Here is a 26,131-nt window from a genome sequence, read left to right on the forward strand (position 1 = left end):
GGTACACCGTGAAGGCTAGAATGTGTCTTAAAAGAATTAGTTATTATAAACCATTTAATGAAAAAATCTCTAATATACAGTATGGTTTGTTTTGTTTGCATTTACACTTTAATGAGATTTTTTGTGTACTTTTAAATACATTTATTTTTCAAAGTCATAATAAAGTACACGTTAGCAAATTAACTGAGCCTGTGTGTCTCCTTTGAGTGCTGCCTACAGCAGGCTTTTACACTGGGACAGTTTATAATTCTTCTGTAATTAGCTCAAGATTTTGATACTGAGCATGGCCCTAGCTCCAGGCCAAACTGGGAACTTTTTCTTCAATCCTTGAAAGAAGTTTCAAGATCTTGAGTTGCACATAATGGGGTAATAACACAAAGCATGTAATGACTGCTGTACAAACTTCCCCAGTTCTTTTTGCAAGTTCTTACAGGAACATTAAACTCCACACCTCCGAACAATTATCTCTCATTCAGTGATATTTTATTTCTCTTTCATGCTTTCTTTTCATATCTGATGTATCGTTTGAGGCAGACGTGAAGAAGAGACAAAAGTCAGAAATGGGAAACAAAAGCTGTTTATGCCATAAGTGTCAGTTTGATTTTTGTTCGTTTTTTTTTTGTGTGTTTTTATGGATTTGGGAACCAAATGTCTTCCATAGTTTTGTCTGGGACCTGGGGCAGAGAGGGTTTTGCGTAAATTATTATTTTTTCTTTATATGAAAATGTATTTGAATTTATATGCAAATATGACAAATTTCCTATAAAACAATATTACAGACATAGGTATGCAGTGGGAATTTCTGGATCAATCCTCAGTTCAGGGCTCATTTTTATTGGGCAAGTGGTTTAGGTATTGGTTTGGTGCTCTTTATTATAGTAAAGTATGTATTGGTCATTTAGTGATTCAGTGGTTCAGTGGGTATTGATGGTTTGGTGGTTCAGTGGTTCAATTGGTTTTGGTGGTTTAGTGGTTCCGTGGTTATTGATGGTTTGTTGGTTCAGTGGATATGCAGTAGGTGGTTAAGTGGGTACTGGTGGTTCAGTTCGTATTGGTGGTTCAGTGGGTATTAGAGGTTTGGTGGTTCAGTGGGTATTAGAGGTTTGGTGGTTCAGTGGGTATTGGTAGTTTAGTGTTTCAGTGGGTATTGGTTGTTAGTGGTTTAGTGGTTATTGATGGTTAAGTGGGTATTGGCAGTTTAGTGGTTATTAGTAATCCAGTGGCTCAGTGGGTATTGGTGGTTCAGCGTTACCGTGGATATTGGGTTGTACCACTACGTGGGAAGCTCAGGTTTGATTCCAACTTAATGCACCGATTCCAGGTTGCACAAGTTAGTGTCTTTGTATTGCCCAAGCATCAGTGTCTTAGATAAAATGGAAGGGTTACTTCATGATTCATCAGGGTTGCTCCAGGGAGGACATCCTCTGTGGACCTTCAAACCTGAGCCAAATCTGAGCCATGGATAATCTGTTTCCACAAACCGAAGTATCAAACATCTTGTAACATCTTGTAATCTTTTGTAATTGTTTTGGCTTGACCTTGCTTTTGATCTGTAACTGCATGATTCACTCCTTATACTTAAAATATAATGCACATTTATTGTATTAGGTTTTAAATCAACACGTGTACACGAAACCTTACAAAACGTAAAAAAGTTGCTAGTCCACGTATTAACCAAGACACATGGTGCTAAGTGAAGGGAAATCCAAAGTGGTGTGTGGTGTGCTGATGTGTTTATGGCACTTGATGATAAATTAACTGAATTATTCTGAGAATAAGTTAAAGAATCAAACACAACTCACAACCAGGAAATAAATGTTAATTTATACAACTGTACAGTGAGCCAAGCATGTGGCAGCCACGCAAAGTATTAAATCAAGCACTTACAGGTCAAGAGCATGGTCATGCCAGAACAATTACAACTGATTACAAGACCAGCTATCTTCAACAGCCTTGTAAACAGCCACCTGGGGGTCTCTGAGTGGGGCGGTGGTAAAGTGGTCGCCCTATCATCAGGAGTTTGCAGATTAAGGAGCGGATAGCGATGTCTTCCGCGAGTTACGCCACCCCCATTGGTGCGTGAGCGAGGAATGTTTGAAAAGATGCGTTACGTGGTTCGGAGGAAACACTAGATAGTCTTCGGCCCTACTGACTGAGTGGTATTAGTAGCCTTAATGTGGGAGCCCCCTAGTGACGGGGAGGAATTGGACACGACTAAATTAGGGAAAGGATCAGTGAAAAAATCCCCTCCCCTAACATGTTAACATAGTGAATGTGAATCTTAATAGTAAATGATTATATGCATGCGCTATCATCAATTATACTAACTCTAACCCACTCCATTACAGTATGTACCTCATTTTGAGCTATCCCGCCCACTTGGAGGCAGGTCCAGGCTACAGATCTGCGTACTTGAAAGTTGATAGCATACAGTTTATTGCTCTCTTTTGCCCCCTAGTGGATGCCAGAGATTTCCTCGGTTTCTGATATGAGTTTAGATTCTAACGTTGTTTAGTGAATCAGTTTAGAACCGCAATCAGACTGGATATTTACATTAGATTAGATGTAGATTAGATTTTCTAATTCATGTTTTTATACAAATGTGATACCGGTTCAATTCAGTTTTATTTGCCTGCTGCTTTTTAACAATGGTATTTGTTGCAAAAGCAGCTTTACGGAAAAAAAAAATCTGCAAATGAGTTTAAAAAGTGTGAGAAAATATGCGTAAATCAAAACGATCAGATTGTCCCTGATGACAAGGCAATAGGAAGAAACCATGAGAAGAACAGAGACTCAACAGGGAACCATTCCTCACTGATTTGCATTGAATAGCATTTAAACGTAAAGTGCTACAATTTGTTGCCGTTCTGTTCGAGTTATTTTCTTTCTTTCTTTCGTTTTTTCTTTCTTTTTTTAAAACCTGACCTGAAATGCTCTTCTTGACATCTTCATGGGATTTCTGTTCCACAATAGTACTTAATCTCATGGAAGTGGGTAACTTAAATAAACACTGTGTGTTTGCTGTAGGAGCCGGTCTGTCTGTGTGTGTGTGTGTGTGTGTGTGTGTGAGACAGAGAGTGCGAGTTGGCATTGGTCTGGGTGCAATGACTCATGAGTTGGAGAAAACTTAGTCACGCTCCAGGTCTTGTCTCTCAATGTACATGACTTTTCCTGCCATACAACTTCTGTGTGTGTGTGTGTGTGTGTGTGTGTGTTCATTTTGTTTGTCACTGAGTTTATTCTATTGCTTTAGGTCATATCTGATTAGATCATATCTGTCTTTATATCAGATCATATCTGTATTTATTTGGGACTTTTTTGGTAGAAAGGTCAAAGGTCAACCTCCAGGGCACTACATAACACAATGTCCTCTGCATAGCCGTCCTAAAAGGCACACTCTCATGTTTTCTTTCACAAAGCTGGACTCTAGTTTGCAATTCATTACTTTTTCTCCATACATAATTTTCTCGAAATCACCAATAACACTAAATACGTGTTGATAATAATCAACACAGTTCCGGACAAATCTGCTGTAACCCTAAAATATAATGCATGTTTATTTTATTAGGTTTTAAAAGTTGTGGCATGAAGCATGAACGTATTTTTACAAACTAGTTAGTCCACTGTTTATCCAAGACCGTGGTGCAAGCGAATGGAAACCCAAAGTGGTGTGTGGTCTGCTGGTGTGTTTATGGCACCTGATGATGATGATGATGATGATGAAGATGATGATGAACTAACTGAAATATTTATGGTCACATGACTTTGTTGTGTTGCATAACAATGTTTATTTCTATCACGCACATTCCCTTTTAACTGTAATATATAGAGTTACCTAGGTTGAGGTTTATTATTAATAATAATAATAATAATAATAATAATAGTTTGTAATTTGATAATAGTTTATCATTTAACGTCATATTCTTGCAGCATTATTTAAATAATCTGATTAACACCATGCTCTGCTCCTTAATCCGAGGGCCCAGGTTTTAATACTGTGCACAATAACGTAATGAGTGAACATCAGACAATATCAGACATCTGATTATCATCTCATCTTAGCTGTAGGTTCTTTGATAAACAGTGCCAGTTCTAATGAATTCATTTTTGTCATGTGGTGATTCAATGTCGCAATTAATTGAAATAAATAACAGATTAATGATATCAGCGTAAGCTCCTTATCTGATTTATGATCTGATCCGACCGGTCATGAACGAGAAGTTCCTGAAGCCAGAGTTAACTCAGTGGGGATGATGAACACATGCTGTCGGGTTTAAAGACTCGTCAAGGCAGTCTCTTAGTGGATAGCGTCGTCACCTTGCACCTCCAGGTTCTGGATTCGATTTCCACCTTGAAGTCTTTCTGTGCATGGATTTTGCATGTTCTTTACGTGCTTGGTGGCGGTTTCCTCCCACAGTCTAAAAACAGGCACATTAGGCAAATTGGCATTTCCAAATTACCCGTAGTTTGAGAATGAGCGTGTGAATGTGTGTGCCCTGTGTGTGTGTGATGGATTATCACCCTTTCCAGGGTGTGGCCGGGGTTTATCCCGCCTTTTGCCTCAATTCTCCCGGGATAGACTCCAGACCCTGTGGCTGTCTATGAAGGATAAAGCGGTGTAGACGATGGGTGAGTTAGTGATCAGATGTTTCGTCTGTGTTTTAGTGCCCCCTGGAGAACGTTAGTCCCATCTGCATCAGAGGACAGGAAATGTGTGAGCTATTCTCCAATACAAGCACTACCTGATCCCAGACGGAGACCAGACGGAGACCAGACGGAGACCAAACCCTTAATCCAAACTTTCATTTGTTTGTTTATGTAATAAGTTACATTAGTTTGTTGCTTTACCTATTTGTCAGAATACGTATCTCAATACATTGTGCCATAACTGAACAGGTGTAAATATTTTCTGAACATATTCAATAAATAAATAAATCACTGTCTTTATAAAAAATTTTTTGGATTCTAAGTATCCTAAGACAGTGATTTTACTTTTGGGTAAAAAAGCAAAAAAAAAAAACAACAACATATAAAGACAATAAAACTGCGCGGTGGCTTTTGTGACGGTATAAAAAAGGGGCGTGGCCTATGTGTGTCAGTCTCAGTAAAGGAGGCGTGTCCTTTTTTCCTCCTAAAGCCAGCAGAATAACATAAACAATGTGGTTAGTGATCTGATCTCAAGTCAATAGCTGTGATTCCCAAAAAAATCATCTGTTGTTCTTTAGTTTAGATCCAACTGTCCAGACTGAGGGGAGGGTTTTTGAGGTCTGAAAGCGGTCAGCAGTATGGACTTCCTGTAGTCCTTCCTGTTTTTCTGTGGTTGGTTCACACAGACAAAGTAGGTCCTTTGTGAAAAAAGTAAAAAAAAAAAAAAGGCTGTGCTGCTCCCGGCTCTTGTCTCTATAAAAGTTCTTTCGTTTTAAACTAGGAAAAGTTCTCTCATCTGTCTTTTGTTGTTCAGATTTTTGGATTGAAAGTAAAAACAAAAACCCTTGGATTTCTTTTCTGTGAATGAATGCGTGGATGAAGATGGGGTGGAACTGGTGGATGTGGTTTTGATCCTTTGCTCTTTTGGGTCGTCTCCTCTGCAGGAACTTCGATCAGATGAGCGTCCAGACGGAGGACTTCACCATGACTGACAGCTGGTCCGTCGCGCCGTCCGAGTGCACGTCTGTGATCAGCCTGAACCTCTCTTCGCCACCCTCACGACGTCACAGGAAGGTAAATGTGAGCCCACTGTTCACTAACGTAAACCTCAGGCTTGATGTGATTTCGGGTCAGGAGGCAGTAATGAAGTCTGCTGTGTGCGCCATGGTATCAATGATTAGCAACAGTTTGATTGAGTAGCATTTAATTGATTAGGGATCAATTTTCTTTGGATGCCTGGATAACTGTTAATTTCTAAACGCTTTTAAGAAAAAGAAGGAATATTTTAAAATGATCAACCAATCTTATCAATCTAATAATCAAACATAACCAATCTATATAAAATATTTATTATCAGTTTATAAATAGTTTAGGATTTCCCAGATTGTCTGCTTAAATAATATTAATACACAGGGTTATGAGTGTCTTACTGACACTCTGGAAATGAAGCCACATCGCCTGACATGAGGAGGAAGTGAAAATAGAAGTAGAACATCTAATCAGAATTACAAACACTTCCAACAATTTTTTAAAATTCTTTTCATTACCTGAGCTGTTGCTTAATGTTAACACTGAACTGGAACTGTCTACTTACTCTTAGTTAACTACATATACTGTATATATATATATATATATATATATAGTGCTCTCACCCTCCACTTTCTTACACAACCTGGTCATTAGGGCTGGGCGATTTTGCCTAAAAAAAAAATCTTCGATTTTTAAAGAAAAATTCGAGTTTCGATTCGATTTTCGATTTTTTTTCCAATGCACTTAAAAAATGGCTGCAGACATCAGATATAGTGTCAAAAGATATAGTGTCGGGGCGGCGGCTGGCTCATATCGCGCTACGGCAACCAAAAAGGACGAAACGCGGAAAAGTACGAAAAAACTATTGTGTCAAAAAACTCGAGTTTGCAAAATGAAAATCGCTGTAAACTACAATATCGATAAATAGATTAAATCGATTTTTTACCCAGCCCTACTGGTCATAACTAAGGATATTTAAAATTATCTTACTTACGACTAATATTTTTGACTCATTATACATCGGAGCAGTTGAGGGTTAAGGGCCTTGCTCAACTTGGTGGTTGTGGGATTTGAACCTGGGACCTTCTAAACCGTAGTCCCATGCCCTAACCACTGAGCTACCCCTGACCCCTACTTTAACATACTGTATCTTTTGTACAGGATTTTAACTAAACAGATTGTTAGTGAGACTCATCAGTAAAAGGGCTTCAGTTTGCTAGGGAGCATAAGGCATGAACTTCAGAGCACTGAAAAAAGGTCATGTGGTCTGATGGGTCCAGACTGAGCCTATTCCAGAGTGATGGGTGCGTCAGGGTAAGTAGGGAAGAGCATGAAGTGCCCACTATACAAACCTCTGGAGGCAGTGTTATGGTCCGGGGTTGCTTTAGATGGTCAGGTCATGGCTCAGGAACTTCATGTGACAGTGAAATGAAGTCAGCTGAGGTTAACATACTGTAGCTATGGAGTTTTTCTTCCCTGATGGTATGGTCAAATTCCAGGACTCAGATTGTGAAAGAGTGATTCTGGGAGCATGAGGAATGATCTTCACACATGAACTGGACACCACATTGTGTGCAATAATCAAAGCGAAAGGTTACTGAATGAACCCTTGGTGAGTACCAGGTGTGTTTTTGGCCAGGCAAAATGTACACCTGGTCATTTAGGCAGGTGCAGGTTGAAAAAGAAGTAAAGGTGTGGCTGTGTAAAGAATCATCACCATCAGGAGGCGCTGTTGTAGAACACTGTAGGTTTAATAAACGGCATATTTTACACAGTTCCTACAGTCATTAAGAAATGAGGCATTTTTGAGACTCTGGCTCTGGTCAGTGAGTCAGATCATTTGATTCATCTCTCCAGAGGGAGTCGACTCGAATGATTCATGATTTATAATTACAATTATAATATGTTCATTAAGCACGATAGGGCTCACGAGGCCCGTCACCGCCCACAGGTCACATTTAAACCCGCCCCCATGAGTCGATGACCAAAGCTGAGTCACGTCAGTTTCCTCCCTGATGGTGGTGTAGGCAGTGGCGTAGCGGACGGGCCCGCAGGGCACGCACTGCAGGGGGGCCCCGCGATGTGGGGGGGCCCCCAAAAAATTTACTCGAATAAATAATTAAAGCGTTTTTATAAAGTGAACGTATAGGACTTTTATTTTGGTAGTAATTGCAGCCTATATCCGTTGTCCTTGTTATCCAATCACGATTAAGAATTTCCGCAACTGTTTAGAGAGTGAAGCTTATGAGCGCAATATGAGTAAAAGAAAATATGTCAGCAGAACTCAAAAACGGACTAACCAACACCGAAAAGAGCAATTCAATGCAAAACTATCCATATTTCTTCCAAATCAGCGGGAAGGAGCGGTAAGAGGCCCCGCCTAGTTTGCGCTACGCCACTGGGTGTAGGTTTAGTGTTTACTTAGCACCAGAGGTTTGGTTAATAAAGGTTGAATGTGTGTAAAATTTTTTAATTATAAAATAAAAAAAAGAGAAATTAAAAACATATATGATTGAATGAGATCTTCTTCTTGTAGATGTATTTATCTTAACTTAAAAAAAATTATTGCTGATGACTAATTTATGCAAATGATTTTTTTTTTGACATGTTTATGATGTACAGCATTTCCACAAAACTGGAAGGGTTGCTGAATATAAATGTATGCAAATGAATGCAAAGTGCATTAAAATAACACAAAACTGTTGTCGTCTAATTAATAAACCTTCAGTGCAGCTTTACGTCTCTTAATCGCCGAGTCAGCTCCTGTTTGTGTGCGTCGCTTTCTTTAACTCTAACTCAGATGTTACGATGAGCTTCAGTCACATGATTATCTACAGTACGCCCTTCTGAAACGGCCGGGAATCATTTCTGTGTCAAAAAGACTTCCAGGTTTTTTTTTTATTATTATAACATAATTTCTTTTTGAGTGATTTGCCATGGTGTAAACAAACACTTTCACTAAGTAAGTGTCTTAATTATTGTTTACAGATTTAACCAGACAAAACACACACAACACACACTGCAACACAACAAATTGCAACACACAATATACTGTAACACAACACACACTGTAACACACACAACAACATAACACACTGCAACACAACACAAGACGGCGCATCACTGCCAGGTTCAGCCATTAAACTGATTAGATTAATGTTTTGAGTAAAGTTTTGTGGTTAAATCTAAGCCGAATGCGACTTTACTGTGTTTTATCTCTGCCTGTAGATTAGAGAGAATAATAAATATTTCACAGGGATTTTTGTTCATCCTGAATAATGACTCATTTTACACACATTTTAAAGAAATGGAATGTTTCTGATGGCTAATTATACACTCCTAGCTTTACCACTCGTCCTCTCAGGTCTGTCTGATGCATCAGGACACATCAGGAATGTCTGATTCTCAGCGTCTTCTCTCATTTTCGTGCTGATGGAGCTCAGGCCTCGCAGGTTTGACAGGAACGCAGAGTTTCGTTATGAAACCCTGATGTTTGGTCGAGTACTGGAGTACTGGAGGCTTGTGTTCAGTAACGGGTCTCTAATGTTATTGCGAAACTGTTCGAGAGTCCTCATAAAAACAGACCCAGTATTGTTTGTTAACTGCTGAACACTCGGGTGTGTTTGAGGCTTTTGTCTCTTTCAGTTCGTAGAAACCAAAAATGCCATCCAGATGAAGACAAGAGCAGAAGAGTGACTCACCAGAGGGAAATAACGTTCCTCTAAACTCTCTGTTCTGCTTTTGTGGCCTCAGACAGTCTGCATTAGATCTGCTCTATGAAGATGAAAGGGGATGGCATGATGTCAAGCTAATATTCATATTTATATATTTATTTATTTATTTATTTGGTTTATTTATTTACAAACACTGCAGTATGTGGGAACTGAGTACACTCCATATTGTTCAATTCTGTTTCAGTCTCGTTTTCAATTCCATTTAATCCCAGTGTTGTTGGGAGATCTTCACACACTGCTCTTCATGAGCTCTAAAAGTGACTCGACTCTGAATCGACTCCGAAGCCTTTTCTCACTCACTCATTTTACCCTCAATACGAAACTGTTGTGGCTCCTGAGGTTTCCACACCTGGCCACTAGGCGGCAGCACAGCCTAATTACTGATCATAAACTTTAACCCTTTATGAAGTGTCCAGTTGTGCACCCCAAGACACACACCTTTTAATAAAACAAAACAAAACAATATATATATATATATATATATATATATATATATATATATATATATATAATATGTGCATCAGTTGCTGTCATTTATCACATTAATCACCTCTGTAACGCTTTAGAGAATTTCTTGTTGTTTACTAAATTTAATCAAATTAAACAACAAATATTTAAAATTATATAATAAAACATTATTTGCATCCCTATATAAATCAAAACATTTACCTTATGTTTAATGAACATTATGTTCATATGTGTATATTATACATAATGAACAAAATACACGTGTAGTTTAATATAGTTTTAATATAGTTTAAAGTAACTTAGAAAAAGTAATAAAAGTAAGTTATTATTGTTGTTGTTTCCTTTTTGCATCATAAGTCAGTCCTAATGTCTCATGTTTTATCTAATATTTGGAGAAATTCTATCTGGAAACATATGGACAATGTTTAATAACCGTGTTCTTAAACATTGGAAAGTTTGTTTATTTATTCATTTTTAAAAATATAATATTTAACCCATTTTCTTTATCATTGAAAAATTCTGATCATTTATTGATTTTTTTTTTTTTAAAGCGATTTTTTTTTCGTTGTAATTTTCATTTGTCACATACACATCCATGGTTAGTATGATAAGCAGTGAAAAGCTGGGGTCCGGGGTCTAAAAGAAAGATGAATTAATTAAATTTTAATTATATAGCGCTTTTAACAATGGACATTTTCACAAAGTAGCCTTAAATAAGATAGAAATTCTGCATTAACATGTCGCATTAATTGATGCGTCGTCCCTGGCGTAGTGGTTAACACTAAGGTCCAGTGTTTGATTCCCGCCTCAGGGTCTGTGTGCATGGAGTTTGCATGTTTCCCCGTGCTTTGTGGGTTTCCTCCGGGTACTTCAGTTTCCTTCTACAGACCAGGCTAATTGGCGTCCCAAATTGCCCGTAGTGTGTGAATGTTCTTGTGTGTGTTCTTGTGTGCTCTGCAGTGGATTAGAACCCTGTCCAGGGTGGACCCTGCCTAGTTCCCCTGGGACAGACTCCAGGCCTCCCTTGACCCTGTACTCTAGATAAGCACTATAGAGAACGAGTGAGTGAATTTGTATACAGTATTTATATACCATTATCTAAAGAGGGTAGAAATGTATTTTTATAATTTTGTTTGTTTATTATGAGCAATAAGTTGTGTTTTTATATTTAATGAACATGTCGCCTGATCGTTCGCTAAGAGTTAGTAACTATCGCTAGGGTTCTGTATCATGAAAACTTGGAGGTTGCGTTCTGGACTCTGATTGGTCGGAAGGTGTTGATTAATTCTCTGTAACAGCAGCTCTAACAGTAGTGCAGGTTTGCTTGGTATCCGTAGCTCATCATAACACTGGTTAGTTTCCTCTAACAGCACAACACGCGCAGTGTGTTCTATTACTCCTTGTGTGACTGGACGAATGAGAAACCCGATTAGCGACAGTTTGGGAACTTAGAATCACTTCTGCAGTTTTCATTTGAAATGAATGACTCATGTCATGTCTGTGCTGATGTTTTCAGTGAGAACGACGTGACTCGTGAAGCCGAGTTAAATCTGCGACGGCTAATGAGTCAGGCTTTAATACCGAGGGTAATGCAGGTTATGCACGCGATGTAAACTGTCTGAAACTGTCCTGACTACAAACCCTGAAAAACAAAAATAAAATATACTGATTACAGGGCTGAACCTCATGACTGTGTCATTCAGTGTGTGTGTGTGTGTGTGTGTGTGTGGCTGAGGCACTGTTAATGTATTGTCTCTGCTTTATTTCCTTCCTGTGCTGAGCGTTTTTTGCCTCTCTAAAGCCCTCGCTGAGTGAAACCAAAGCTCATCATTTCACATCTGTGTTAATAAGCGATCACACATCACCTCTCTGTCAATGAAGCTGTGTCTGAAGAGAGAAATAAAGGCCTTGTTAACCTTCCCACTACAGTCCCACGTCCCTCCTGACAGTGAGACGGTCTCTGCGTCACGCCTCACTGCTGCGCTGCCATGTGATGTGTTTCAAACTCGATATCCAACATAGCAACATAGTGTCCTGTTACAGACTGTTTACTGTGTGTGTGTGTTTGTGTGTGTGTGTTGGGGCTACGCTGCAGTGGCAGACCAGAAAAATGTCTGGAATTAGAAGCATGAAACAAAAGCATGAATTTTTATGTTATTTCACATTCCAACAAGACTCATATACATTTTACTGTGTGTGTGTGTGTGTGTGTGTGTGCGTGCGTGCGTGTGTATTTACAGATATAATTTCGTTTAATGCCAAGGCTAAATTAGCAAGAAAAAAGATCAAATAATAATTAGTTTTTTATTATAAAGGAAAATATTACAGAAAAAAAAATTACAAGGGCATAAACATGAAAATATCAGGCAAATAGTAAAAGAAAAATGTGAATGGTATTTAAGAAAGAATCAAGCAAATTAATACAAATTAAAGCAAAAATTATTATTATTATTATTATAAAATTAATAATAATAATATTTTTTTTATACTTTTTTCTCCCTCTATATTTATTATTTAATAATAATAAAATTATTATTATTATTGATAATAATAATAATAATAATAATAATAAAAATAATAATAAAATTTAAATAAACACCTCAAAGCAATTAAATACATAGAAAAATAATATGTTTAGACAAAACTTTCTCAAATGTCAAAAAAATACTCAATACATAAAAATACAAAAAATGAGCAATATTTTAAATGCTTCAAATATATCTAAATATATATTAAATGTAAATAGATGTAAACATATAAACATTAGTATTAATATGATTATTATTTATTCAGGGTTAAATAGTTTAAAAGTCAAATTCACTGTAGCACAGATACAGGAATGACAATATAAACACAAATATATTAATAATATAAGAGGAAGTAACTGTGTGTGTGTGTGTGTGTGTGTGTGAGTCTGTTTCTAATTAGTCATGCAACGGTCTATAAATTAATTTTCATGACTCACACTGTGTGTTTTATTCCTGCTCAGGAAGCGCTCAGTTCCTCCACGCAGCGCTGTTTCACCTCGAGCCGTATGGAAACAGTAAGAGTGGCGTTGCTATGGAAACCTGAGACCTGTTGCCCTAGCAGTGTTTAAGAAAATAACAGACAAATTTAGCGTCTAGCCGTGTAACTGTGTGTGTAATTGTCATTCTGACAGGCTGAGGTGTGTGTATGTGTATGAATCTGTGTGAGAGGGGTGTGTGACTTTCTCACACCCACATACCCTTAAACGAAAAAAAAAAGTAAAGATCCAGACAAGCGGACCGTTCGGACATAATAACACCGGGGTATGGTGAACAAATAAAAATAGGAAAGATGAATATAAAATGGAATAGACAAGAAAAAAATTATAGCTAGGCATCTGCAGGAATTAGATTAAAAAGTAAAAAGAAATAATAAATACACACAAAAGACCACAGAAGTAAACTATTCACTTCAGGCAAAATGGACTTAATAACCACATGAAGAAATCTAGGAAAAATGCAGACTTTTTCTGTAAATGTCCTTAAGCTTCAGTACGTCACAAATATTCGAACAGCAAGGCCAATACTTTTTTTTTTTTTTTTTGCTAAAAACTGAAGGCATTTGTGTTTAAGATCAAAAGTTCTAAGAAGTTTATTAGGATTTATCATCTCTCACATTCATCTTTTGATCTTAAGCCCAAATGCCTACAGTGTAAAGACATAAAAAATTTAATTAAGAAAGAAAGAAAAAAAGGAGAATCAATCGGCCTGGGTATTCCAATACTATTGGCATTATGGCAACACTATATATATATATATACTGTATATATATATACATTTGTGTATGTGTGTATATACACTATATTGCCAAAAGAACTTGTGTAACATCCAATTCTTAATCTATAGGGTTTAATATGATGTAGACTCACCCTTTAGCTGTGACAGTTTCAGCTCTGCTAGGAAGGCTTCCACAAGGTTTAGCAGTGTGTTTATGGGAATCATTGACCAATCTTCCAGAATCACATTTCTGACATTGGACGAGAAGGCCTGGCTCGCCGTCTCCGCTCTAATTCATCCCAAAAGTGTTCTATTGGGTTGGGGGCCAGGACTCCGTGCAGGCCAGTCAAGTTCTTCCACACAGAACTCGCTCGTCCATGTCTTTATGGACCTTGCTTAATGCACTGGTGCACAGTTAGAACAGAAAGAGGCCGTCCTTTAACTGTTCCCACAAAGATGGGAGCATGAAATTGTCCAAAATGTCTTGGTATGATGAAGTCTTAGGAGTTCCTTTCACTGGAACTAAGGGGCCGAGCCCAACTCCTAAAAAACAACCCCACACCAGTTCCAACATGACTGTGTATCTTGGGCCAACATCATATTAAACCCTATAAATTAAAAATGGAGTTTTACCTAAGTTTGTATGCAAGTTAATGCATTGGCAACATATATGAGATAAAAAATTTTTAACAGTAAATAATAATAATAATAAAAATACAATTAGAGCAAGTAGGAAATACTTAATAGATATTGCATACTTTGTGGGGAAGAAATTATAATAGAAAACAATCTAAAAATAATCAATATTCAATATACTAATACATACAACTAAATTGATAATTTTACTGCAAACATATAAAAAGAATATACATTTTCAAGTGCAATACACAGGAATATGATAATAACAATAAAACAATAACTAAATAACTAACAATGAATCAATAGTATTAAATAATAAAATGAAAGTTACATAATGGTAATCCAATATAAATACAATAAGTAATACATGCAGAAAAGTACACAGGAGTCAAATAAAAGATCAAAACAAACTATAGAAAAGTAGCAAAAAGAATAAAAAGCAAAAGTAATAAACGCAAACCGCATTCAGGGAGCCTGTGTTCTCGTGCTGGGCGTAATCCAGGAGATAAAATACAGCTCTGACCTCAATAAAAGCATTCAGATGAATAAATCAAACATATTTTTGATCTCTCTTTCATCTGGTCTGGTTTATTTTAGAGGTATTGAGAGAGAGAGAGAGAGAGAGAGAGACAGTGAGACAGAGAGAGAGAGAGGGGGAGAGGCAGGGTAAGGGCGTTCAGGGCGTGGTCCTTCAGCCCAAGGCTGCCTTCATGAGCTAAAACACCTTTGCAGCGTGTGATGACTCATTTCTCTTTGACTTTGTCCCGCAGTTGCGTAACGGCTCTAGAGCTTTTCTGTGTTTGTGTGTCTGTGCGTGTGGGTACGTGTGTGTGTGCGAGTGTGTGTGTGTGTGAATGCAGCGGCGTCCTGGAGTTTCTGGAGTTTCTGCTCATTTCTTTCGCAAACCCACTTTATTTTCCACTCTGTCATTCGTCTGGGTCAGAGCTCCAGGCCTGAATGTAGTCTTGTGTTCGGTCTGAAAGAAAAAAAAAACAAAAAAACAGACCAGTTTTGACTTCTGTTCTGTTGGAAAATGAAGAGCTGGTTGAGTCTGGTGTGGATTTCTGAGCAGATCTGAGGTCCTACTGTGGTGTGACTCGATGTCCAACATGGTGAGTTTCATTCAGAAAGGATCTTATCATTCATTGCTGTCTATTTTAGCACTTATCTATTATTAATGCGTTCATTACAGGTGGAGGTGTTTCTTCGGGTTACTGACTTAGCGTGTCACGATACAGAGCACCAGAATAAAAACACAAAGAAACACCATGAGTTTGTAGCTTGTCAGAGTTTGTAGAAATATTCAAATTTTTGTTAAACTTTGCTTAAAAAGATTTATTTCCAGCATCGTTTAGAGAGGTGTGTATTATTACACAAACTTTAAACTGCATTTTTTAAAAACAATGCTAAGTATACACTTCCAGGGTGTGACAGCAAAAGTTCAACAGTTCTTAACATTACACAAGTACAATTATAGCTTTGGATAGTTTTTTGCTGCTTTATGTAAAAAAAAATACATATTATTTACTATAACACATATTACATTAATACATTTTATAACGGTTTGATTTATTGTTATTTACTGTATGAAAAAAATGAAAGGAACGAGCGTTTAAGCAGAGAAATGTCACATATTTTTATACTTATGTCTACATATTTTTATACTTATGTTATTAATTTTTGACACGTATGTTAAAACATACATATAAAAAATTAATAAATAAATACAAAAATAAATATATAAATCTAAAAAAAATTATAAAATTCCATGATAAATGAAGTTAAAGTTTTTATTGAAATGTTAAACTTATTTATAAATGTAAAAATGTATCTATTATAAATAGCTCTCCATCGAGAATGTACTTATCCAAAGTTTTATACGAAAAACTTTGATGCTAAAAGCAGCAGGTGAGGAAGAAAATGCCATGTTTGCCTGGTTGGTCACTGGTTTTAAATGGCCCAATGGGATTTGAGCAGGATTTTATTTATATTAATATCTACAGTACTTATACTGTATAATTACAGCTTTCAATATAATAATTAATGTCTTTTATTGTAGGCTAGTATATATCAACCAAATTTAACAAAAAAAAAACTAAACTAAAATTATATTTTTGTTTGATTGGAAATTCTTGTGAAAGTGAACAAAATAAAACTACAAAAAAGGGTAAAATTGTATAGTGCAGATTAGAAAAAATCTAATAATGTTTGATACTTTAGAAAACACAAACAACATAAAATCACTTCATTAATCTGTTGCTTTTTTAATTGACAAAACTATTAATCATAGACTGTGCGTGCTCACATTGCGACATTTTCAGTGATGGTCCAGCGATGTCTTGACACCAAGTTCTGGGGGTGAAACTAGCGCAATGTTGCAGTTCTAATTTTAACATTGATCCAAATAAACAAACAGATAAATTAATAAACAAACGTGATTAGGAGTAAATTTAACGTTAAATAAATAACCTGCAATTTAGAAACAAGTCAGACACATCTTCCTCCTGCTCCGAATGTTCAGAGGAAAAAAATATAAAAGATTAAAAGAACCCGTTAAAAGCACACAGTGAATAGAGTGGGCCAGGGGTAGCTCAGTGGTTAAGGCATTGGACCCCAAAACCACCAAGTTGCCACTGTTGGGCCCTTGAGCAAGGCCCTTAACCCTCAATTGCTCAGATGTATAATGAGATTAAAAAAATGTAAGTCGCTCTGGATAAGGGCATCTGTCAAATGCTTAGATGTAGATGTAGAAGTAACCTGTGGGACCTCAGGTCAGATATCCTGAACAGGTCAGTGAAATCATTTCACCTGGACCTGTGATCTGTGTCAGGCTCAATGGCGATTCTGTACAAATCATTGTTTTATTTTTGGTTCCTCTGCTTGGAGCATGTGACGTGTGACACTTCTCAGGCATTTATAGTTTTATAGACACAAAGCTAGCGATAACAGTGAACAAAGAGAGGCCGGAAGTGAATCAACGCCAAGCTATGACATCAGCTGTATACAGTGGCATATCGTTGCTGTAGTGATTGAGACCAGAGAGAGAAGAAGAGGAAGGGGGGGAAGGGGGCAGCTGTGTAGGACGACTTTTACACACACACTCACATGCACACACACCAGCGCGTGCGCACACACAGACACATGGACACACACACCCACCAGCTTGCAGACAAGGGGGGGAAGCGGCTGCTGGGTAGGACGACTTTCACACAGACACACACACACAGACATAGACACACCAGTTTACCGAATAGAGACTCACCCTCACACAAGCATGCGGGTGAGTCTCTATTCTGTAAACTGGTGTGTGTGGGTGAAATTCGTCCTACACACACAAACACAAAATAAAAGATGCTTTACGCGCACACACATGGTCACAGTGTTATAGTAAACAGTACAGTACATGTGCACGGATGTTGATTATATGAGTGACACACTGACACTGAGACTGAGCATGGGAGACAATTACCCAAAATTCCACAGCACAAGAGAGAAAAGAACCATTGGCTCACTTATGATCACGTGACACTCGGTGTGCCACATGATCCTCGATGATACTTGGTACACGTACATCAAGACTCGCTTGTTTTTCGAGTCAAAACGTATTCAAAATTTTAGCTCGTCTTGCAGGACGCTCAAAAAACCGGGTTACTCACAATCCAAGGTTCCACTGTACTGTACACTATATCTCATTAACAGGAACTCCATAAACATAAACAGGTTTGGAATTTTGGAAGTTGAGAAGTGATATTGCATACAGCGTAAGAGGTTTATAATAAGAATAAACAACATCAGCAAAAATGGCATGGCAAAAATGCCATAAAATTATTTTTTACCCGGTCACTGGGTTGAAAATAGCTGATGGACTTTAGGGCGTAGGCTACACAATAATATAATGTACAATAAACCCTGACAACATTTCAGATAGCAAAACAATCCATGTTTTAAACAAACAAACAAAAATTTTGCAGCCACTTAAGCCATACAGGAAATGTATGTATACACTTTTATATATGACTTTTTAAAATAAATATGTGTATAAGGTTTAGGTATAAAATGCTTAAATTAATTTGAAAATAAATATCCAAATGTATTGTATGGACATTTATTCTATATTTATTTAAAAAACATTTCATATTTATTTATTTACTCACATAAATGTGCATAATTGTGTTTGTTTACTTTTAACTTTATGTTCGTGTTTTAATAAGAAGGAGTTAATGTTAACAAAAACAAACAAACAAACAAACAAACAAACACAACAATGAATAAAAACCCTTCCATAAGTTAAACAGTGGAAAATGGCGTATCATTGGAATGTCGTATGCGTCACTGAGGGGGCGGGGCCAGCTCATTTTCGCCTGCGCGGTCACACACTGAGAGCGCGCGCGCGAGAAAGAGAGAAAGATAGAAAGATAGAGAGAGCGCGCGCGAGAGAGAGAGAGAGAGAGAGAGAGAGAGACCGGGTCTGTCCAGGTACCGCTTTATTCTTTATTATTTACACTTTAAAACATATTCCTGCTTTATGTTACTTTAGTTCTTTACCTCATTAAGGTGTGTGGTTGCGTGTGCGCGCGCGTGTGGATGTGCGCGAGCGCGCCAGCGTGGCGTTATTCTGTAACTTTATAATAACGGCGGTGTGATGCGGATACCTGAAGCGCGAGCTCAGGTTTGTTGTGCATTACGTATTAATGCGTTAAATTAAAAATGTGAAGTTGATCAGATTTAGAGCTGTTGAGACACTTTATAAAGGTTTAAATCAACGGTCATTGTTTTGTTTAAGGGAAAGGCTTTGAAGCTCCGTGTAAGAAAACCTGTCTTCACGTCAAGAACATGTGTCATGATTCCAGTGAAGAACTTATCACATGCAGTATCGAAAAAAGATGGATAGATAAAAGAGAAAATGTGTGTCCCTAAAAACTAATAGTAGGTGTCTTAGGAGGTCAAGTGCAGTAGAAAAAGTTTTTAGAGAAGCTGGACATGTCCTTTTTCTTTACCTATAATGCTTTAGAAGTCAAATAGAAGGAAAATTGGTAAATTGAGTATACCAGTTTATAATAATAATAATAATAATAATAATAATAGCACACCATAAAGTGAAACTATTTTATCAGATGGAAATAAAGACTCATGAAAAGGCTAAGATATGCTTGTTTTTTCCTATCTTTTATCAAGTTGTCCTTGTTAACAGAAGGTGCTTTATTAACTGAGCGTGGGGTAAAGGTTACATTGCTTATTCTGTAACCTGGTCTTAACGGAAAGCTTGGCAGGAAGATGCCTCGTTTGCATTGGAATGCATATGGGCAGGACAGTTGGTAAGTTTTTCAGGTTTTCATACTGAAAGCACATTTCTAATCACGCCGTTGTGTTTGTTTTTTTTGGCACGACAGAATTCCGAGGAAAAAGGTGGCAGCGTGCTGCACCGCGTGGCCTCGTTCTTCTCGAAGAGGCGCAGGACATCGTCTGACGGGACAGAGGAAAATGCGTCACCTGTTTCGAGCCCAAGCAAATCAGCGGGACTGAGCCTGACGACCTCCCCAGGTGGAGAGGAAGACATCGAGCACGGGTTCTTCACCGATAAAGGGAGCCCGAGCGTCCAGAGCGTGGCTTCGATCATCGCAGACGGAGGTGACTTTCCATTTGCGGATAGTGACAGCGGTGGCAGCGTGAGAAACTTAGCGGCGGCGGCGAAAAACAAAAACGAACCGGGTGCAGAGCATCTGGTTGTGGAGGCGAGCAAAAAGCTCAGGGTGTTTTTAGAGGAGATCAGTGTGACAGACGAAGGAATCGAGAGACAGATCACACAAACCATTAAGGAATGCACAGAAATCCCTGTAAAGGACAACTCCGAAGCTAAATCTCCAGACATCAAGAAGACTGTTCTGAAACCGGTTGTGGGAGGGCAAGGGAATTACAGTGCCCTCGCCGGGGTGACACTGATCTCCAAGTCAAGGAGCGAGTCCAGTTCTTCTGATCTAGACAACACAGAAAGCATGGGGAAGAAAACCTCGAGCCGGAGAAAATCCCGCAAGCTGAACAGCGAATCCCAGTCACCCTTAAGTCCTACAAAACCCTTGTTTCCTGAGGCGGAAACTGAGTCTGCTCAGGCCTCACCCTCACCTATACAGCTTCACAAAGCCATGTGGGTGGAAACACACCTGGAGGAGGAAGGGAGTGAAAGCAGCTCACTCGGGCAGGTCACACCCGTTCAACAGAGCCCCGTGCCAGGACTCAGAGCTGCACCCGTTGCTCTAGGAGCGCCGGATTCCGGGTCGGATTCATCCCTTTATCAGGAAGCCGTAGAGGAACCGGAAGCAGAGAAAAACATCACATCAGAGGAGATTAAAGTCGAGAAACGGAGGAGCGTCAAGCTTTCCACGAGCGAGAAGTTCTTCGCTAAGAGAGTATTCCTAAACTCTCAGTCAAGCCTGGAAGGAGAACAAGAAGATGTGAGCGTGAGCACAGACTTAAATTCCCAAAGCAAGCAGAAATCCGAAGTCAGAATGTAAGTCAGTTGTGTTTGCATTGATTTTAATGTTAGTGCATTTGTGCATACATGTGCATGCGTGCAAAAATACAATTGTTCCTATTATCCGGCTGAGACCTCAGCAGGTAACATGATCTCCTTTTTCCCATGAATTTCTGTATGAGCACAGAACAATAACGTCCACTGGCTTTTCAAAAGATCCTCTCAGGAAATAAATAGTCTGTAAATGAAACAAATCGATGCACATTGAAATAAATCTGTATTTTTCATAACGATAAATGAGGATTTCATTTTTAAAGCTTAGGGGTGATGCTTGAGGTCGCGTTCAGGTCATGTTCTTCATTAGCAGAGTGAATGTAAGCTAGAATCATTATTGAAAAAGAAGAATTCTTATTAATGTGCACCATGAGAAAATGCATGCTACAGATACAAAGATAGATGAGGATAGGAGGATGTCATTTAATGATTTATTTAATTCCTAAGTGATTTGTTCTGTATGACTCACTGTCAGGTCGTATTAAGCTCCTGTAGCTAAGCCTTTATTATGCATTGCAGTGGCACCATGATGTACTTGTTTAAACGTGTTTAAATGTGAATCGTTATTCACGTGTGTATAGTTTCTCCTAGGTTTTTTCAGGGTTAGCGGACATTCAAGCCAGGCCACTGTGTCATCTGAAAAGAGACTAAAAAGTTTAGGCTGTAGGCTATAACACATGGTGATTAAAGTCTGAATCTAATTATGTTTGAAACCAAAACTTTGGCAATGTTGAATGCATTAACTTTTAGATGCGTCATTCATTACTACAGTTGCTTTGTTGTTTGTTTAGGGGACACTGGGTTGTTGCTTGGTACTGTAATTAGAGATTTTGGGAACAAAGTGCAGTAAAAGAGATGAAGATGATAACTATACTGTCTTGAACTATATGAACAATCTCAAAAGATGTTGCTGATTTAATTTTTTTTTTTTTTATAAATTTCACTGGTACATAAACTGTAACTCTTTCTGTTTACTTCCACAGTCTGCCAAGCCTCAAGAACATCAGTGTGCAAATTAAAAAACCTGATCAGCAGTCATACGACTCTGTAAGCGAAAGCAGAGATGCTTCTGTAAAAGAGGAAGCTAAGCCAGAGCAGCAGGTTGAAAATGATGTAGAGGAGCAGCCCTCAGAGCTTTCTAATAACATCACAGCTTCTGGAGAGGACTCTCCAGATATGTCTGGGTACAAGGGACAGACCAGAGTGACCAGTCCAGGCGTTAGTAATCGCCAGACTTCGGCTGTGGCATCCAAACGTGTGGACAAAACAAGCAGTGGAACAAATGTAGGGGCTGTTGGAAAGGGTCCAGCTCCGCCAGTGGCACCGAAAACAAAAGCCAGCGTGGGTCGAGTTACGAGCCATACAGAGGCCACAAAAGGGGAAAGCACCAAAAAGCTTGCGCAAAACGGCACAGAGAAAAAGCAAAGTAAATCTCCGACTAAAAAAGAGCTGCCGATTGTATTTACTAAGCCTACAGACAAGTCAAAAATTCCAAAGAAGACGCCTCCTGAGCTCCTGCCAAAACCGAGCAAAACACTAATCGTGAGCGTGTCACCCGATGCATCAGTTTCCTCTCCAGTTCTGACACGTGATCCAGCACAAGCTGAAAGAAGTAAATCCAGCTCAAGTAACAGTGTTACAAAACCCAAGTCAACACCGTCACCGCCTGGTAAAAGCGACAACGGGTCACCTGTCAAGGAAGAAGAAACCGTGGCTGCTGGAGATGTAGAACCTAGTCGAGCACCTAAACCTTCTCAAACCAAAGAGCTAAAGAGTGTGAAGGAATTAAAATGCCCAACTCCTGAGGAGAAGACGGAGCAGCCGTCATCTCCCAGTGTTATAGAGGAAACTGAGAAAATAAGCGATTCTAAAGAAGGTGTAAAGCCCAAAACACAACCACAAACTCCTACAGAAAAAAACCCCAAGGGTAGACCAGGAAAACTCTCGCTTAGTAAGACCTCTAAAGTTGATAGTAAGCCTAATACTCCTACAGAGGCAGAGCAACCAGAAAAGAGCAGCACAAAAGACAAGGCTCCAAATGAAACACGACCAAAGAGTCCAAAAAAGCCCAAGGCTGAAGCATCGCCAACAGGAAGCAGGCTGCCTCGCCTGACTCCGCCTGGCGCTCTAAAACGGCCCACAGAGGACGAATTTGATTATGGAGACGATGACTCACTCAAGCAACCCTCGCTTTCCGATGCCAAGCCAGAAAACAGTGATTCATCTCCAGTCAACGGTCCTCTTAGCCCATGCAAATCTGCTGAACGTGACCAAGCTGCTGGGAATGCTGTGGTAAAGACTCCTCCAGAACTCAAACCCTCACCACATCTTAGACGTCCAACTAAACCTAAATCCAGAAGAGAGGTGGAAAAAGTGAAAGTCGAACTCACTGCAGACTCTCAAACTACAGTACAAGTGTCAGACCAGGACGTGGACAAAACAAAAGGAAAGCAGAAACTTCAGAAAGTAAAAGCAGAAAAATCAGAAAATTTGAGTGTGGAGGCAACAGAAAACATTACTGATCTGAAAAGCTCAACTGAAGTTCCAGAAGTAAACAAGGACAAGGAAGATGTGTCTAAAGTCAAAGATCAGAGAGTTAACCTGGTAAACGAGATGCACAGTGTGAGCGTGAAGATTACCGAACCTACACTAGTTTTGAAAACTTCACCTCAAGCACTTGAACAGGAAATTGATGAAGCCAAGGAGGCCCAAAAGGTGACTGTAAAGACCACTGAACCTGACGTAGATATAAAAACTCCACCAAAGGCATCTAAAAAGGAAAAGGCTGTAGCCAAAACTTCAGCTCAAGCTCCTAAACAGAAAATAGACAAACCTGAACCTTTGTCAAGTGTGGATAATAACCTTGTGGAGCATAAAACAGACTCTAAATTAACTCATGAACCTAAACAGGAACCAGTCGAAGGTAAAATCAAGGCTGTTGAAGACAGTACAGGTTTGATAAAGCCACCTAAAATCTCTGAAAAAGAAACCAGAGCCCAAGATATTCCAAACACAGAGTGTTCATCAGAGATTAAAACATTATCTCAAGTGCCTGGAAGCAAAAAGGAAAAGTCTGACAAAGTGCAATGTACAGATAAGATTAATGATGATCAGGTGTCTGTACAGAAAACTGACAAAGTCGAGGAGGTGCCTAAACCAGACCTTAAGGCTACGGAGAGTAAAGCAGACCTAAAAACTGAGCTTAAAGTGTCTAAACAGAAGGTGGATAAGGATGAAGATGTGAGCCTGGCTGCAAGTCAAGCACCTAAACAGGAAGAGGAAAAAGCTGGAAAATTGCAAGATGTGGGCATTAAATCTAACAACCTGAATGCTCAGCATCAAGTGTCAGATCAAATAAAGACTGAAAATATTGATGTTGAATCAAAACCAGAAACAAATGACTCTCAAATTACAAAAGCACTGGATATTGGGGTGCCTCAAGTCAAACCAGAGCTTATCAATAAAGAATCTCCCTCAGTCACAGATAAGGAGAAGGTAACTCTTGAAACAGTGGATAAAATGTCAGTCAAACCAACTGCGAGTGTTCATAAAGAGACCAAAGACTTGAAACCTGTAAACGTTCAGTCCAATAAAACAGACTCCACCCAGGATGCATCAAAATCTGAGAGTAAGGACCACAACAACACAGAGATCAACAATCTTGTAGTAAACGCCCTGTCAAAAACCACAGAAGAAGCAGGACACAAGGAGGCTGAAATTTGTTCTGTTCAAGACCACAAGGACAAACCAAAAGTCCTTAAGTCGTCCAGTACAAAAGAAGCAACCATTGCACACAATGAGCTTAAGTTACCAGCCTCGGATCCTGCCAAGGTAGATGTCAAATTGACACCTGCTAGCAGTACAGACTTGGGAGTTCTTAAGACACGAAGCCTCAGTCCTGAACAAAAACCTGTAGTTAAAAAGGCTGAGCTACCAAAAGGTACTGATCAGGTGAACTTCCAAGTGAAGAAGGCAACTGAGGTTAAAAAAAACAGTCTTGTCAATGAGAATCATAAACCTGCCCCTACAAAATCTCAGAACTCTGAGAAACTACCGTTGTCAAGTAATCTTTCTCCAAAAGTCACAGCTCAGGACTTTCTCTTGGCCTCAAAAAAACTCTCCAAAAACGAGTCCCCGTCTAGCTGGCTGGATGTGGACCAAGGTTTTGAAAAGAAGCAGAGAACAGAGAGGAAAATGGACTGTTCGGCAAGTGACGAAAGCCTGCAGGACACGTCTGACGATTCGCAAGATTTCATCCGTAAAATCAAAGAACTCTGCTCTCCTTTCTCTTTTCCTCCAAAGAAGCACACCCGGTCCAGGATGATTTCGCCTCCGTTTGCCTTGCCTGCAATCAAAGAAGATCACTTTGAGAAAACTTTTGACCCTGAGGAGTTCAAGTTTGGGATGAGGAAAACCACTGGGCCAAAAGATCCATCTCCGGCTATGTTGATCAAAAAGAAAAGCGAAGACGTGAGGAGTAAGCAGCTTCCGAAACGCAAGGGAACTGAAGATAGTATGATCTTTAAAGCTCTGTCTTCCAGACGAGCACAAGAACAAAACGATGAAGAAAAGACGACTAAGAATAAGGAAAACGGGGAAGATCAAGGTAACACTGAAAACTCTGGAAAGGTTTCTTCACGCTTAGAAAGAATGTCCATCCTTTCAAACCTCACGAGCTCCTCCAAAAACTTGAGAAGACCTCCAATTCAGCCTGATGCTGTTTTAAATGGGACCGTGTCTCAAACAGCATCTCAACAAGTTCCTACACCAGATACAAGCAATGTGAAATCAACATCTGAAGTCGCACCTCCAGGAGGGGTGGAAAGGACCTTGCACGATCTTGTGACACATCCTGGGGTTTCCGGTGATCCCCCAAAGAGCCCTCCTACTCCTCCTTCCCTTCCTAACTTTTCTGAAATCAAACTTCCTGATTTCCTGGGAAAGTGTCTCAAGACAGATCAAGAATCCCCTGCTTTAGGTAGCTCCCAGAACCAAGCAGCAGCTCCCTTGTTACCTGTAAAACAAACCGAAGTCAGCTCCGGAGACCCAGACACAAAACCAGGTCGTAAGAAGATTCCGGATCGTCCGAAATCAATCTTTCCACCAAAGCCACCAGAACACCAAACCAAACTGCCGTCAATTACACATACTCAGGTGAGTAGGAACTTAGTTTTTATTTAAAAAAAAAATCCAGTTGTGTTAAGGATTTTATCTTGAAGCTTGTCGTGTCAACTTTCAAATCTTGAATTATATACATCCGAGCAGGAGGAATGTAGAGACCCTCAGGGCTGTGGTTTATTGGTCCGATAGAATACCGTAAATGTTTCCTGACGAGTTCTAAGGGTATT

The 26,131-nt window shown here is 39.0% G+C and overlaps 1 protein-coding gene across 3 annotated transcripts in view; it reads left to right on the forward strand.

The window, feature by feature from the left end:
* crybg1a (crystallin beta-gamma domain containing 1a) overlaps positions 1–26,131 on the forward strand; it is a 77,514-nt gene that overhangs the window by 24,392 nt on the left and 26,991 nt on the right. The window contains exons 1-4 of one of the 3 annotated variants that reach the window (XM_053509466.1): positions 5,166–5,338; positions 5,592–5,721; positions 19,651–20,765; positions 21,767–25,937. In XM_053509466.1, coding sequence (XP_053365441.1) covers positions 5,605–5,721; positions 19,651–20,765; positions 21,767–25,937 — 5,403 coding nt within the window. In that variant the 5' untranslated portion in view covers positions 5,166–5,338; positions 5,592–5,604. Of the gene's footprint in view, positions 1–5,165; positions 5,339–5,591; positions 5,722–15,109; positions 15,373–19,650; positions 20,766–21,766; positions 25,938–26,131 lie in introns of those variants that run through there. The other 2 variants (XM_053509465.1, XM_053509467.1) reach the window with 2 other exon arrangements.

Source organism: Clarias gariepinus, chromosome 13 (assembly GCF_024256425.1).
Source record: "Clarias gariepinus isolate MV-2021 ecotype Netherlands chromosome 13, CGAR_prim_01v2, whole genome shotgun sequence".
Taxonomy (NCBI): Eukaryota; Metazoa; Chordata; class Actinopteri; order Siluriformes; family Clariidae; genus Clarias; species Clarias gariepinus.